Here is a 14,923-nt window from a genome sequence, read left to right as displayed (position 1 = left end):
AACTAAAGAATAATTTTAAAAGGGCATTCATTTAAAACACTTTGAGACTGCAAAAAAAAAAGAAACGTTTTGAGGTAAAAATGATGTAGAACTCCACAGAGTAAATGTTTTATTTCCTGCCTGAAAGGTTTTTTAAGTGCCTGTGTAGAAAGGGACAGAGTTTACAAGGCGGACTATGTTCGTGTGATGGTTTGCCATTGCCTTTCCCAGTCACCTACACTTTATCCCCAGCAAGTTGGGTCAGGGACGGAGCAAGGGGGAACTGCGCCTGGGGCACGTGTGCGCCCTGCAGTCCTGCCACGTCCCCACCCGCCCCCACCCCAGAACGCCCCATCTCACGCCCGGGGCATCACGCCCTCCCTCCTTGGTGCTACACCACTGAGCTGGGTACTCATTTTACTGACCTCAGAGAATGGGAGGCTGAGTCAACTTTGAGCTAGCAATCTGAAACCAACTTCTGTCGGGATCGAACTCAGGTAATGGGATGAGCTATGACTGCAGTGTAGCAGCTGACCACCTGGAGCCTTAAGGCTCTTATCACAGAAACTTAATGGAATGTTATTTATTTATCTTGGCATTAACTTCCCTTCTACCCTAGTGAGAGTGTGTGGCTGGCCCAGGGTCACCTAGCAAGCTTCTACAATAGGGCGGGGATTCCTACCCGGACCTCCTGCATCCTAGTCCAACTCTCTAAGCCCTACATCACACTGACTATTTAACAAGTAATTTTGAAACCTGAATCAGCCAGTGAGATCCCGGGGTCACATTTCATATCACATTAATAATAATTTAATAAGGAATCATTTAATACGGAATAATATTTCAGGCTCAATCTAGACATAATAGAGCAGTGATGGCGAACCTTTTTGAGACCGAATGCCCAAATTGCAACCCAAAACCCACTTATTTATCACAAAGTGCCAACACGGCAATTTAACCTGAATACTGAGCTTTGAGTTTAGAAAAAACGGTTGGCTCCAAGGTGCGCGTTACTCGGGAGTAAGCTTGGTGAAGCAACCATGCAACACTTTGAACGGGTCATGCCCAGTGGCCCAGGCCAGCCTAGATGTGTATGGGGTGTGTGTGTGTGATTTTCCGCCCCCCCACATGACGAACTCTGCGAGCATGCCCACAGAGAGGGCTCTGAGTGCCACCTCTGGCACGCGTGATAGAGGATTGATGGCTCATGCTCTAAACCAACTGCCCATTGTATTATTTTCCCTTTTATTCTGCCACATCTGATTCCCCAAACCTTTAAATGTGACTTCATCGCTGCCCACGTTTCTTTGGTTGGCTGCTCTGTGGGTGGGAGAACACGTCGCATGATGACATCATCAGGAAGCGACCCAGGGCAGCCCCACCTGCTGTGACATGTTCCAGTTCTGATCTCGGTCACAAACCCGTGTGGGGATTTTCATCCTTGCTTTGAAAAGGCGAAGAAAAGTGGCAGGAAACCTGGCACAGTTTCTTAGCTAACAGTTTCCTTTCAGGATTTTCATTTTTTCCTACAAGAACCCAAACACGAAAGTGGCCAACACTGTTACTAAGGAAGTGAGCTTGGCTGCCTTCGTCCCAGGTGGCAAACTTGTAGAACTCCAAAATTACTTGAGAATTGCTTCTGGAACTGAAGTTGGGAGAAAGGGAAGGAGGAACAGATGCCTATTCTAAAGACCTCCGGAGTGTCTGAGGTCACCTCATTTCACCTTTGAAGCTGCAGGCCTGCTGATAATTGCCGGAACGTCTTCCGGAGGGAGTTTCAGATGACATTCGCTCCACTTGAAGTCTGCTCGGCGGTGAAAGATATACTACAAGGTTAATGTAATTTCAAGGAGGGAATGCAACTGCTTATTATGAAGAACAAGAGGGGATTTAGGAAGCACTTGGAAAAAGGATGGAGGTGAAATGGAGAAAGCGCAGAGGGTTTTTTTTAGTTTTTCGCTCTTGGGTTTTTTCTCTTCCACATACTCCAGAAAGTTTTTCACTAAGCATGCAAGGGGACTCTAGCAGAGGTGACCAAATGTTCCCAATTCCATATCTTTTAACTGGCTCACTATGTGGTGACCTAGCTGTCTGTCTGAGCACATAATGTGGATGCCGATTTCGAGGTGGGCCTGGAAGCCACCACTTTGCGCCCAGTAGAAAGGTGCCGAATAATTTCTGAACTCAATAAATAAAAATTATTCTTCACACAAGCTGGGCCTTACAGTCTCAATTTTAATCTAAACAAAGGTATCGTTATTTCTGTGTTTCAGAGTAAACGGTCTCCAGTTTAAGACCAGATCTTGATGCCTTCTTGGCCTGAAGACATTTGACAAACTGCCTTTGTATGGAGTGAGTCTATCTCCACTCCACTGTGTTTACATGTTTTAACGTGTGATGTGTACAAAGGGCAGGGACTTAATCAGATTAAATAGGCCAAGAAGCGTTGAAATCAGGTCTTGTCAGTGTCTTAAGTCAGTGACTGATTTGTCTGAAACATGGGTGGATTTCGCACAGGGCAACTATATCTGGTGCAGGACGCAATGTAAACCGTTTATTGGGAGAAAGACTTTGCACAGGTCAAAAACAAAAATTGACATCCCATCGACAGCACAACATCATTTCAGAGTTGAAACGCCGTTCTAGGATTCAGCAGCAACTCTGTAGCAAAACCATAGAGTTTTACTGGATCCTAGTGTGTCATGATGCCACTTCTGAGGACAACCCGGAAAGTCTGTCTTGGCGTCGATGTGATGGAATGCTGCCCCCAAACACTTCCCTACCCCTATGTCTTTTGCTAAGTGCCTTGTGCTGGTCAGCAATTCTCATTGGGAGCATTTGGTTGGAGACAGAATGTTGGACTAGATGAGCATTTTATCTGGTCCAGTGGGGATCTTCTTACATTCCTCTGAAACAAGATCCAGTGGCTTTGTAATAGTGGGTGCGCGTCACAAGTGGGAATCTCAATAATAGAAAGACTTTTTGATCGTCCTCAGAGAGCAGCAGATGAAGCATTGCAAGCAGAAGCCGCCTTATCCAGATGGCATTGAATGCATTGAAATTATGCACATAGAACGGGAGTGAGCATAATATCCTCACCTGCCTTGCCTATGCACAGTAGCCAGCTCATAAATACGAACAGACATGGAGATTCGGATGAAATAAATACTGGATTCGGCCCGAATCTGGGCAAATTCGGCATATTCGGTCAATTTTTGTCCTGCCCGTATATGAACAAATCTGAATGCAAGGTATTTGGGCTTTTTGGTATTTTTTTTTTTTGGTGTTTTTCCACATTTCAACTTGCAGCTTTAAAAATGCGCCCCCTGCAGGCCAAAACGTGAAAAAACACCCCAAAATACAAAAAAATGGAAACGGACCCGAATTTTTCAGATATACCTGAATATTCGGGTATATCCGAATATGTCCGAATATGTTATTTGTCTTATTCAGGCATACAGATAATTTTATGCCCGAATAAATCCGAATCTGAATTTAACCAAATTTTTAGGGTATTTACCAATCCTAAATACAAAGTATGTACATGTAGGAAGTGTCCGCTCACAGATCCAGTCCCTGACATCAGAAATGTTTCTTTCTGTTCTGATGGTCTCAGCTTGTTTGCCATAGCAGCACATGGATTCAAGGTACAGGAAAGGAGATTCCACCTAAACAATGGGAAGAACGTCTGGACAGTGAGGGCTGTTTACAGTGGCGAAGCCACCAGGGGACAGGGGGGGTACGCGACACACTGGACAGGGGGGGTACGCGACACACTGGGCGCACTAGTTCTAGTCACGTGGGGACAGAAAAATCCCCCTTCCCTCCCCCTCCCATCACGGCGCCCCCCCCCCCGCGGCGCACCACCCCGCTTACTTTTAGGAATGGAGCAGGCCGGAAGCCTGCCTGCGTTGCCTGGGCCTGATGGGAACTACATTTCCCAGGGGCTCCTGGGAAATGTAGTTCCCACCAAGCCCAGGCAACGCAGGCAGGCTTCCAGCCTTCTTCTCCAGCCTGCTCCTTTCCTAATAGTAAGTGGGGTGGGGTGCATGGGGGGGCACCGGGGGAGGCGGGGGTGCCACGGGGGCACGGCGCGGGGGGGCCCACAAAAGCCAGCGTGTTCACCGGGCACACTCTGCTCTAGCTACGTCTCTGGCTGTTTGACAGTGGAATACTCTGCCTCGGAGGGTGGAGGAGTCTCCATCTTTGGAGGAGGGGTAGCTAATACCCCAGAGAAAATGGTCAGAATTCAACATGACCACGACAGATTAGAGAGCTGGACCAAAGCTAACAAAATGAATTTCAACAGAAATAAATGGAAGATGCTACACTTAGGCAGAAAAAAATGAGATATGCAGATACAGGATGGGTGACACCTGGCTTGACAACAGTACATGCGAAAGGGATCTGGGAGTCTTAGTAGACCACAAACTGAACAGGACGCAGCAGTGCGATTCAGAAGCCAAGAAAGTCAATGCAGTTGTGGGCTGCATCAATATAACTGTAGTGTCTAGATCGAGGGATGTAATAGGACCACTCTATTCTGAATTAGACCTCACCTGGAATTCTGTGTCCATTTCTGGGCACCACGATTCAAGAAGGATACTGAGAAGCTGGAACGGATCCAGAGGAGGATGGCCAAAATGGTCAAAGGTCTGGATTCCATGTCCTATGAGGCGAATCTTAGAAGGTTAGGTATTTTTAGTTTGGATAAGAAAAGGTTAATGAGGGTCATGATAGTCATATTTAAATATTTGAAGGGATGTCATGTTGAAGTGGGAGCAAGCTTGTTTTCTACTGCTCCAGAATTAGAACCAGGAGTAACAGATTCAAAGTACCGGAAAAGAGATTCCACCTGAACATTAGAAAGAACTTCCTGACTTTGAGGGCTGTTCAACAATTGAATATGCTACCTCGGATTGTGGTAAAGTCTCCTTCTTGGGAGGATTTTCAACGGAGGCTGGATGGCCATCTGTCAAGTGTGCTTGGATTGCATGTTCCTGCATGGTAGGGGGTTGGACTGGATGGCTGTTGTCATCTCTTCCAACTCTATTCTATTCAAAAAGGGGTAAAACATCTCTTCAGCCAAAGACCAGGGAAAATAGGTGCATGTTTAACAATTTTCTGAATGCATATAAAGAAGATGCTTGATGTCCCTCGAGGGGGGGGGGGGATTGTCCACCATCTTGAGGCCACCACTGAAAAACGTCTATCTTGTGTCTCCACCTTTTTTTACCACTGAAGGTGGTAGTACTCAGTGGTGGGATCCAAAAAATTTAGTAACAGATTCCCATGGTGGTGGGATTAAAACAGTGGCATAGCGCCAATGCGCTGGGCAGGGCACGCTGGGGGCGGGGCATTCATAATTTCTCTGTTACTGTAAAAAACGCTTACTGTAAAAAAAAGTTCCTAATTTCCAGCTGGTATCTTTCTGTCCATAATTTAAACTCATGATAGCAAGTCCTATCGTCTACTGCTAACAGAAACAACTACTTCTCCTCTAATTGACTGCCTGTCAAATACTTAATACTTTCAAATACTTAATTTTGTTTCTAGAAATCAAAAGAAGGATGCTTTCCTTAAACAAGGAACTTTACCATATTTCTAAAACATGTTTTTAAAACAGCCCAACAGGGAGAATTATCCCATTTTCCACCTTTGCTAACCAGCCACATAGGAAACAAAAATAGAAAACTTTATGATTTTTGGACCTAATGGAATTTCTAACGGAAAGGCAGACCCAATTAGTAACCCCCTCTCGGCACACACAAATAATTAGTAACCCACTCTTGGGAACTGGTGAGAACCTGCTGGATCCTACCTCTGGTAGTACTACCAGAAGGGCGTCATCTGCCGCTCTTAGGGTACAGGCAGGTCGATATGGGAGAAGGCATTCTTTCAGAAATTTGAGGCCCAAGCCATTTTGGACTTTGTAAGTCAAAGATAACACTTTAAATCGGGCACGGCAGCAAATTGGCAGCCAGTGCAGCTCTTCTAGGATCGGCATGATGCGCCTGCAACCAGCAGTCCCCGTTAGAAGTCTTGCTGCCCCATTCTGCACTAGCTGCAGTTACTGAACCATCTTCAAGGGTGGCCCCATGTAAAGCGCATTACAAGCATATGTCATTTAAATTCAGACAGTGGTAGAAATTCTGCACAACGGGAGTTTCCAAATTAATTATGAGGGGAGGCCAATATACAATGTGGAGTACAGAAAAATAATTCCCAGAGCACTGGGGATATAGAGGATTTTCTTTTTCCACCGAACAGATATTTGTGGGCAAATGCTAGTCTGAGGCCATAGCGGAGAAGAAGAAGAAGAAGGATCATTTCCACAAATCCTGTAGCCTTTTGTGGTTTCTCACTGTAATTATTCTGCACACAAATATGTGCATACAGTCAAGACTGCATCCAAGAAAGATGTTTCTGTCACCACAGACGATGAGGAGGATTGTTAACAGGGTGAGATGCATTTTCCCTTCCTGAAAAATTCTCATGGTTTGGAAACTTAAAGTGTTTTCTGTAAATTAATCTCAGCTGGGCTTTACATAATCTCTTCTTCTTACATCTCCAGAAGGACCCAAAAAAGGATTCTCTATCTTCCACCAGGGTTCCCCAACAAGGGGCCCATGGATGCTGAGGTGGCCACTGATAGCTTTCCCTGTGCTCACTAAGGCCCCTTCCGCACATGCAGAATAATGCATTTTCAATCCACTTTCACGATTATTTGCAACTGGATTTTGCTATTCCGCACAGTAAACTCGAGCTGCAAAGTGCATTGAAAGTGGATTGAAAGTGTACTATTCTGCATGTGCGGAAGGGGCCTAAATTCAGAGGTGGGATCCAGCAGGTTCTCACAGGTTCCTGAGAGTAGGTTACTAATTATTTGTGTGTACCGAGAGTGGGTTACTAATTGGTGATTTTGCCACGTGATTTTTTGTCTTAGTTACACCCCTCCTCCGCTCCTCAGCAGTAGTGCGCAGAACTTGAAGAAGTTTAGCAGGAGGTGCACTGGCGTGCGTGGCAGCCTGCACCGGCGTGCATTCGTTTCCCACCCAAGGACTTGCCACAGTTCCGCCCAGCAATGCCCCGCCCCTTGAATGCTCGGCCATGCCCCCGTCATGCCCCACCCAGCCTCATTGGCACTACACCACAGTTTGAATCCCACCACCATGGGAACCTGTTACTAAAATTTTTGGATCCCACCACTGCCTAAGTTTCTTTATAAAGTGGATGGGGCTAGTTGGGGCTTTTGGCTAGCTGGGCTTCTCACTGGCTCATTTGAACGTGTGGTGTGGTAATGCTTGTTAGTTCAGTTGAGTTTGGGAAGGGACTATTAGCCACAGTGGTGAAAAAAAAAACCTTTAACTTTTTTAAAAAAACCTGTAATAAAATAATTCAAATTGGTGACCATTTCAATCCTAGGCAATAAAAACCCAGTTTAAAATAATCAATAGCCCAGGGTAGAAGCAGAGTGTAAAAGCAACCAAAACAAACCTCTAGTTAAAAGCTGGAGGAAAAAGAAATGTTTTGGCTTGGCACTTAAAAGAGAAAAAACTTGAGGCATTCTTGTTGGGGCTGGTGGGGGAGGATATCCCAGGTCAACATGGAACATGTTTTATGTTTAAGACAACTGCAGCAAGGATTTTATATGCATGCAACTGGAGGAACCATAAAATGCAACAAAAAAGACTGGATTTTAAAAGTCACAGAATATGCAGAGATGGCAAGGCTGACGGACGGTGTTTATAAGACACAATTTCCTTTAGGACTGGAAACCCATTGTGGACTACCAGTGGTGTAGCGCTGGGCACACACTAGTGTGACAGCGTTCCAGGGTGGACGGGGTGCAGGACGCACACATGCCCCAGGCACAGTTCCCCTGCACTCTGGCCTGGGGGACTACCTACTGAAAACATATACAAATAGAGAAATAATGGCAGGAATCGAGATTTAAAAGAAAACAGCTTATCGAACTAAAATATTTTTATAAGAAGGACTAAAAGTGAAAAAAATGCAGATATTAACCATAAGCATGAAACTAGATTTGCATTTGGATACATAATGAGGTAGCTGGAAGTCACCGTGTGTGTGTGTGTGTGTGTAGAGATGTCTGTGTTTTTTTCTTTTCTTTTTCTTTTACTATTATTAATATTGGTGGGGGAGAGAGATCATATTTGGGCCTTTTCTTTTTCTCTTTCTGTACATGTTGTCTATATGTGCAAAATAAATAAAATTTTCTTTAAAAAAGAGAGAGCAAGTGAGTAAATGCCGGGTGATCCCAAAGGGGCAGAATATTCCAAAGGATGTTCATCTCTAGTCACCACCTGCCTCACCTCTGAAAATGGCACACAGGGAGCCAGGGGCGGAGCGAGGGGAAACTGCGCCCGGGGAATGCATGTGTCCTCCACCCCTGCCACGCCCACACCCCACCCTGGAATGCCCCCTCCACGTCCCAGCCATGCCCCTGCATAGGCACAGGCCCAAGGCGTCGCACCCCACCTGGCCCCATTGGCCTACACCACTGCAGGGAACACAACTTATGCAGAGGATCTTAACAGACATAATGGGGAATTTATTGAAGAAGAATTTGGATTTATACCCTGTTTTTCTCTACCGTAAGGAGTCTCAAAACAGCTCACCTTCCCATCCTCTTGATACAACAGACACCTTGTGAGATCAGTGGAGCTGAGAGAGTTCTGAGGTTTCCCTCAGAAGGCTGAATGCGGAGGAGTGGGGAAACAAACCTGGTTTCGTCACAAATGAAAATGGACAGAGTGTTTCCAGGAAATATCTGTGAGTAGGACTGTGTCCAAAATTCTCACAGTCATTTCTTACTGGTGGATCTTTCCAGTATCAGCGTCCCATATAAAATCTCCTACATTCATCCCTCTATGGTAATTCATTCTCTCATGTGGTGCATGACCTGTGTCAACCGTCTACTGGAATTATGCCAGTAGTTTTCATTCTTTTTTTTTTGAAGAATTATTATAGATAATCCCAAGGGGAAAATGTCTTGTTCCTCCTGAGCGTGATATCACAGCTTCTGGCAATCGTAAATCGCTGGGAACGTACAGAGAAATGGCTCCTCGTGGGAACATCATGTTCACAACAGGGAGTGATTCCCAGTGGTCTGTATTTCTGCTATGCCGTGCTCTCGAAGGTTAAAGACATGCGTAAATAGTAGCAAAGTGCATCAGCTAGATCTCTCAGCGGTGACCCCAATGTATTTTCTTTTTGCCCTGAGAGGAACAGTAATTCTTATCAAGGACATCTCCTCAGAAATCATTTTTCCAGCATTTTAAGTATGTGAAGAGTTACATCTGCCCAGACAAGATTGCGGAGAATTAGTTTTGAAATCTCGAAGAGACAGAGCTGTGCTATCTTCCACGGCTGGGCTGCCAGAGATAAGACGCCCTTTCCCTCACGTCACAGAGCAGAAAAGAAGAAGAAAAAGCTGGGCGATTATGTTGTTGCTCTGCTCAGCCTTTGTACAGCCAGAAATAGGGAGGGGGTGATATTCATCAACTTGGCCTTTAGGCCTGTATTCCTGTTAGAGGTCAGAAGAAAGCCAACTGATTAAGTGGCTTGTCTGAGATAGTTGTGAGGTGGCTTTTTTGAGGTGTCATGTATGAGCGAATCATTAGACTACCACCCCCAAGATTTCTAGTGGTTCTTCTAAATGGGTATAGAGATCTTTGAAACTGGGTGATAAACTGTCTACTCTTTGCATACCCGTAGCCTAAGGTGACCAGATGGTCACCTTTGTAAACCGGAACGGGCGGGTAGGCGGGTGGCCGTGCGCGTGCACATGTGCACGCAGCCGCAGGAGCGCACTGCCTTTTGGGGCGCTCCTGTTTCCCACCCTGTGACAGGGCGGGAAACGGGAGCGCCCCACAAGGTAGTGTTCCTGCAGCCGCATGCGCAGGAGGCTGCCGCACTGCCTTGCGCCCCAGAAGGCAGTGTGGCAGCCTCCCGCACATGCGACCGCAGGAGCGCACTGCCTTCTGGGGTGCTCCCCGGTTTCCCGCCCTGTCACAAATTGTCTTAAGGCGGGACTGTCCCGCCAAAAGCGGGACGTCTGGTCACCTTACCATAGCCTGTAGACAGGACATGGTGTACATTTTTAATATTAAATAAAATAGTTGCTCCATAATCCTGATCTCCCCCACCCGTTTATTTATATTCCATGTTTCTTACAAGCCATGTTCAAAACGGCTTGTGAAAAACCATCCATAACTAGCCCTTTTTGAAAATGAATCTGTGTGATTAAATTCAAAACGTCTAAACAGAAAAGATCAGGAGAACCCAACTGTAGAAGGACAGACTTTGTCCAGTTTAAAAGGGCAAAGCGGTGGCAGTGATTTATGCAGCAGATTAAATCATTAACGAAAGTCAATCAGCTCAAGCGGTATTGAAATTCACAAGATCGCAATCAGGTCACGAAGCCGTAACACAGAGGACAGCTCGATCAAAAGCGGAACAGAAACACGCTCTTTGTTTAGTACCTAAATGCTTGCAAAGATAGTGCTGGTGAAACTCCGAAGGGAGGACGTTCCGTTAACAAAGAACCACCACTGAATAAGTCCCATCCCCAGTTGGCAACCCACTCACCTCCAAAAGAGAGGGAGACCAGGGAATATCTTAACAGGCAGGCGGAGATAGCCTTTGAGAAAAACCAGACCTAGATCTTGTATGGTTACAGGTCCAACTCCACTTTGGATGGCATCTGGAAATAAAATGGGAGCCTGGAAATAAAATGGGACCTCTCAATACACAGTGTGCCCTAGTCGACGCTTCAATTTAGAGCTGTCGAAGTATCTGAAACGTTCTTCCAAAGGAAGACCTGCTTAGACCATTTGACAGGAAATATGACATGATGGATAACCATAATTGCTTCCTCTATATGGAAGGGAACGTCTTGCATATTCACCAGCCAAAAGGAACCCTGAGTCACAGACACCCCTTGGACATCCAGAAGTTGATCTTTTAAATGAAGCGCTTGTCAGCCACCTTGAGTCTCCTTACAGGAGAGAAAGGTGGGGTATAAATCCAAACTCTTCTTCAACATCGGTCATTTCCCCACTTACCTGCTGCTGCGCGCTACTCTGCGCGGGGTCATCAAAAGGCGCCGTTTCGAGGAGCGCCAGGAATGACGCACGCTGAGGGGGAGCGACAGCGGCAGCGTCGAGGCGGCTGTGTTGTCGCCGCCCCTGTAGTGGGGAGTGCCGGGGGACCCCACGCTACTTGGGGAGAGTAGCGTGCAGAGCGCATGGTCATGGGGAAGCCCGGGAGCGCGCCAGAAATGACGTGCGCTGGGAGTAGCGCGCAGCAACCTTTGGTAGAGATAAGTGGGGAAACGACCATCATCTGCAAGCCGATTTCTTGTATTCATGGCTGCTTTGAATCCTGAGCGTTGTCGTTGCAAGGGAATACAACGCCCTGGTTATTTTTTATGGATTCACTTTTTGAAAGAATGTATCTGTCACTCTCCTTGGCACTAAAAGGGATCTTTAGAGCAGTTGTCTTCTTAACAGTGAATGAGGACTTCATCTCACATTTCCCTTAATAGGTGCCATTTCCGCGATGGCATTTAAATGGATGCAATCCATCATTTCAACAATGGGCAATTAATCTGCTTCAGTTTCTTTTGCCAGGGGACACCTCACCCGCCACTTTTAGCTTACATTTTGACTTTTAAAATAATATTTCTTTTCGGCACTCGTTGGCCAATTACATAGAAACTGATTACAGCACTCCCCTCGCATGTGGCAACTGAGCCCTGGCATGGCAAACTTTCTTGTACTGATGTAGAAAGAAGTTGCCACATACGGGGAGCAGAAGTAGTGCGCGGCAAACGTCCTTGTACCAACGTACAAGGAAGTTGGTGCACGCCTTTTGCTCTTGCACCAACTTGCGGAAAGCAAGGGCACTTCAGACGCGTGCCTGGTGCTGTGGTGGGGCAGAGAGGACTTTAGGAAGATATACTTGTCAGCTTCTGTGTACACTCATCAGGAAGGTAGAGCAAATTTCCTCCTTCTAGTATACATTCTGCCCTTTGTCCAGTGAGCTCAAAGCAATATAGGGAGCTCGCCCAGCCGCCATTTTATCATTATACCAAGGAATCTTGAAAGGGAGCAATGGGTTAAACAACTGATGACCTACATCAGTGATGGCAAACCTTTTTGAGACCGAGTGCCCAAATTGCAACCCAAACCCCACTTATTTATCGCAAAGTGCCAACCCGGCAATTTAATCTGAATGCTGAGGTTTTAGTTTAGAAAAAACGGTTGGCTCCCTCTTTCTTCCCCACCCGCTCAAGCAGGGGCCAGCCTGCTCTAGCCTCCAGCAAGACCCGCATGCACCGCTTTGTGCCTCTCTAGCATCTCTGCCTCCTCTGCTCCCCTCCCCCTTGGGCAGGAGCCACCTGGAGCACAGGCATCAGGCCCACCAGCCGACTCCTCCCTGCTCACCACAGTGCGCACATGTCGTGCTCAGTGGCCCAGGCCAGGCTACATGTGTGGGTGTGGGTGTGGGTGTGGGTGTGGGTGTGGGTGTGGGTGATTTTCTGCCCCCACATGATGAACTCTGTGGGTGCGTGCCCACAGAGAGGGCTCCAAGTGCCACCTCTGGCACCCGTGCCATAGATTTACCATCACTGACCTACATCATCATATTTCCCCTTGACTTCATTATAAGGTTTTTCCTAACCAGTTCTGTTACCTAAAGCCATGGGGAGAACCCATTGCTTAGTAGTCGTCCATCTGCTCGGGCTGCATAAAGTTCCAGATTCAGTCTCCAACTTAAAGAGTTGGGTCACATGTGATATGAAGCACCTTTACCTAAGAACCTGGATGGACATTAATGGTGGACCTTACTGACCTTGGTGGATCAATAGTTTGATTTAATATAAGGTAGCTTTGTGAAAGCCATCATGGTGTAGTGGTTAAGGTGAAAAAGGGAGAGATATAAGATACCAGCGAAAGAAGATTGGATTCTGAAAGTTATAGAACATTCAGAAATGGTGAAGCTGATGACAATATTAGGAGACAACAGTTTTGAACACTTTTCAAAAGAAAACTGGAAATCTTTTACAGAATATCTTGTAAAAACAAATTCAAATAGAGAAGTAGTGGGCAGGGTTTGAAATTTAGAGAAGACAATAGATTATAATAATTAGAATCATAGAGTTGGAAGAGACCCTAAGGGTCATCAAGTCCAACCCCCTGCAATGCAGGAACACACAATCAAAGCACTAAGAATACTCTTAAGAAATAACTATTGAATTAATGTTTTAATTATCGATGTATGCATTTGAGAAATAACTTTTAATCAAAGATGAGATAGCTGGGAGTCAGTATACAATGTGTTGTATTATTGCGTTTTCTTTGTATGTTTTGTTTGTTGTTGTGTATTAGCTCATATGCTTATATATATATATATATATATATATATATATATATATATATATATATATATATATATATATATATCTATATATATATATCTATCTATATCTATATATATATACATATATATATATATATATATGTATACATACACATATATACATATATTTTCCATATATATATACAGACATACATACATATACATACATACATACATACATATGCACACACACACACATATATACACACACATATATATATGTATACACACACACACATATATATACATATATATATACATATATATATATAAAATATATATATATATATATATATATATATAAAGTGAAATGTCTCCTTATCCTCAGTGCAGCCTTTTTAGATCCTATCCTCCCACTTTGCGGGGAATCTGAAACAACTCTCTTAGTAACCTCTTCCGTTTCAGCTGTTTATACAAGAGAACTAAATGTCGGAAAGACTCGTTTTTCTCTCCTGGAAATCTCTCACAAGTTCTCAGGCTGTGTGTGAGGACCAGGTGGTAGCATTTTCTTTGGCAGACCTTCCTGGCTGCCATCACGGGGAAAGCAGCTACGTCACTGCTTCCAGGATACCAAGGGTGCCCAAGATGTTAAATAATGACAATTGTTAAGACAGCTTATTTATTGTGCACTGAAAAAATGGCTTCTTAACATAGAACAGTGGAACGGGATGGACTAATCCCAGGAGCAGGGCATTGCACGGCATGACAGAATTCCCAAGGACCTCCTAACGTCATTGTTAAATGTCCCAGGAAGACAATACAAGGGTTGGCCTCATTAATGTAAGGCAGGGGTCTTCAAACTATGGCCCTCCAGATGCTCATGGACTACAATTCCCATCAGCCCCTGCCAGCATGGCCAAGTGGTAGGGCTCATGGGAATCATAGTCTATGAACATCTGGAGGGCCATAGTTTGAAGACCCCTGGTGTAAGGCAGATGACAAAAGGGTCCAGAGCTCCTTTTACTACTTTCTTGGGAATGTTCTTCCAGTGCTGGCAAAGAAGCATGTCGTATGTTTTGCCTGTTTGCCTTAAAGCCAAAGCAGGTCAATTGACAGCAACAAAAAGCATCTGGGATTTTTCTTCAACCCCCCCCCCCCCATTCTTGCTTTCTGTCATATTTTTGGAGCCGTTTGCTGATTCTGAAATGTACAGAGGCGTAACTCCAAGGGGACAGGGGGTGCACGACCCATCGAGTGCGCGCCCCTGTTGGTGTGTGGTGGAGGTGTTCTGGGGCAGGGACGGAGAATGCACCAGTGCACCAGGTTCTTTTCCCCCCTTGCTTAAGGTGACCAGATGGTCACCTTTGTGAACTTCACAGACGGGTAGGTAGGTGAAGTCAGGTGGCCTTGGCGATGCGCTTTATCTTGGCACGCGAGCCGCCAGGCGCACTGCCTTCTGGGGGAACTGCCTGTCACAGAGAGGCCGCAGGAAGCGGCAGCGCCCAGAAGGCGATGCTCCTGCGGCCAGCATGCCATGAGAGGCTGCACTGCGCCT

General features: G+C 45.6%; 1 protein-coding gene across 1 annotated transcript in view; it reads left to right on the top strand.

Annotated features, from left to right (window-relative positions):
* The window catches only part of LOC125425187 (A disintegrin and metalloproteinase with thrombospondin motifs 3-like), a 52,999-nt gene extending 46,346 nt beyond the window's left edge, over positions 1-6,653 (top strand). Inside the window, exon 5 of the mRNA XM_048482742.1 lies at positions 6,589-6,653. Coding sequence (XP_048338699.1) covers positions 6,589-6,653 — 65 coding nt within the window. The remainder of the gene's footprint in view (positions 1-6,588) is intronic.
* The last annotated feature ends 8,270 nt before the right edge of the window (positions 6,654-14,923 follow it).

The sequence above is a fragment of the Sphaerodactylus townsendi genome, unplaced genomic scaffold (assembly GCF_021028975.2).
Source record: "Sphaerodactylus townsendi isolate TG3544 unplaced genomic scaffold, MPM_Stown_v2.3 scaffold_20, whole genome shotgun sequence".
NCBI lineage: Eukaryota > Metazoa > Chordata > Lepidosauria > Squamata > Sphaerodactylidae > Sphaerodactylus > Sphaerodactylus townsendi.
The sequence above is the reverse complement of the archived record's forward strand: the minus strand, read 5'-3'. Positions and strand labels throughout refer to the sequence as shown.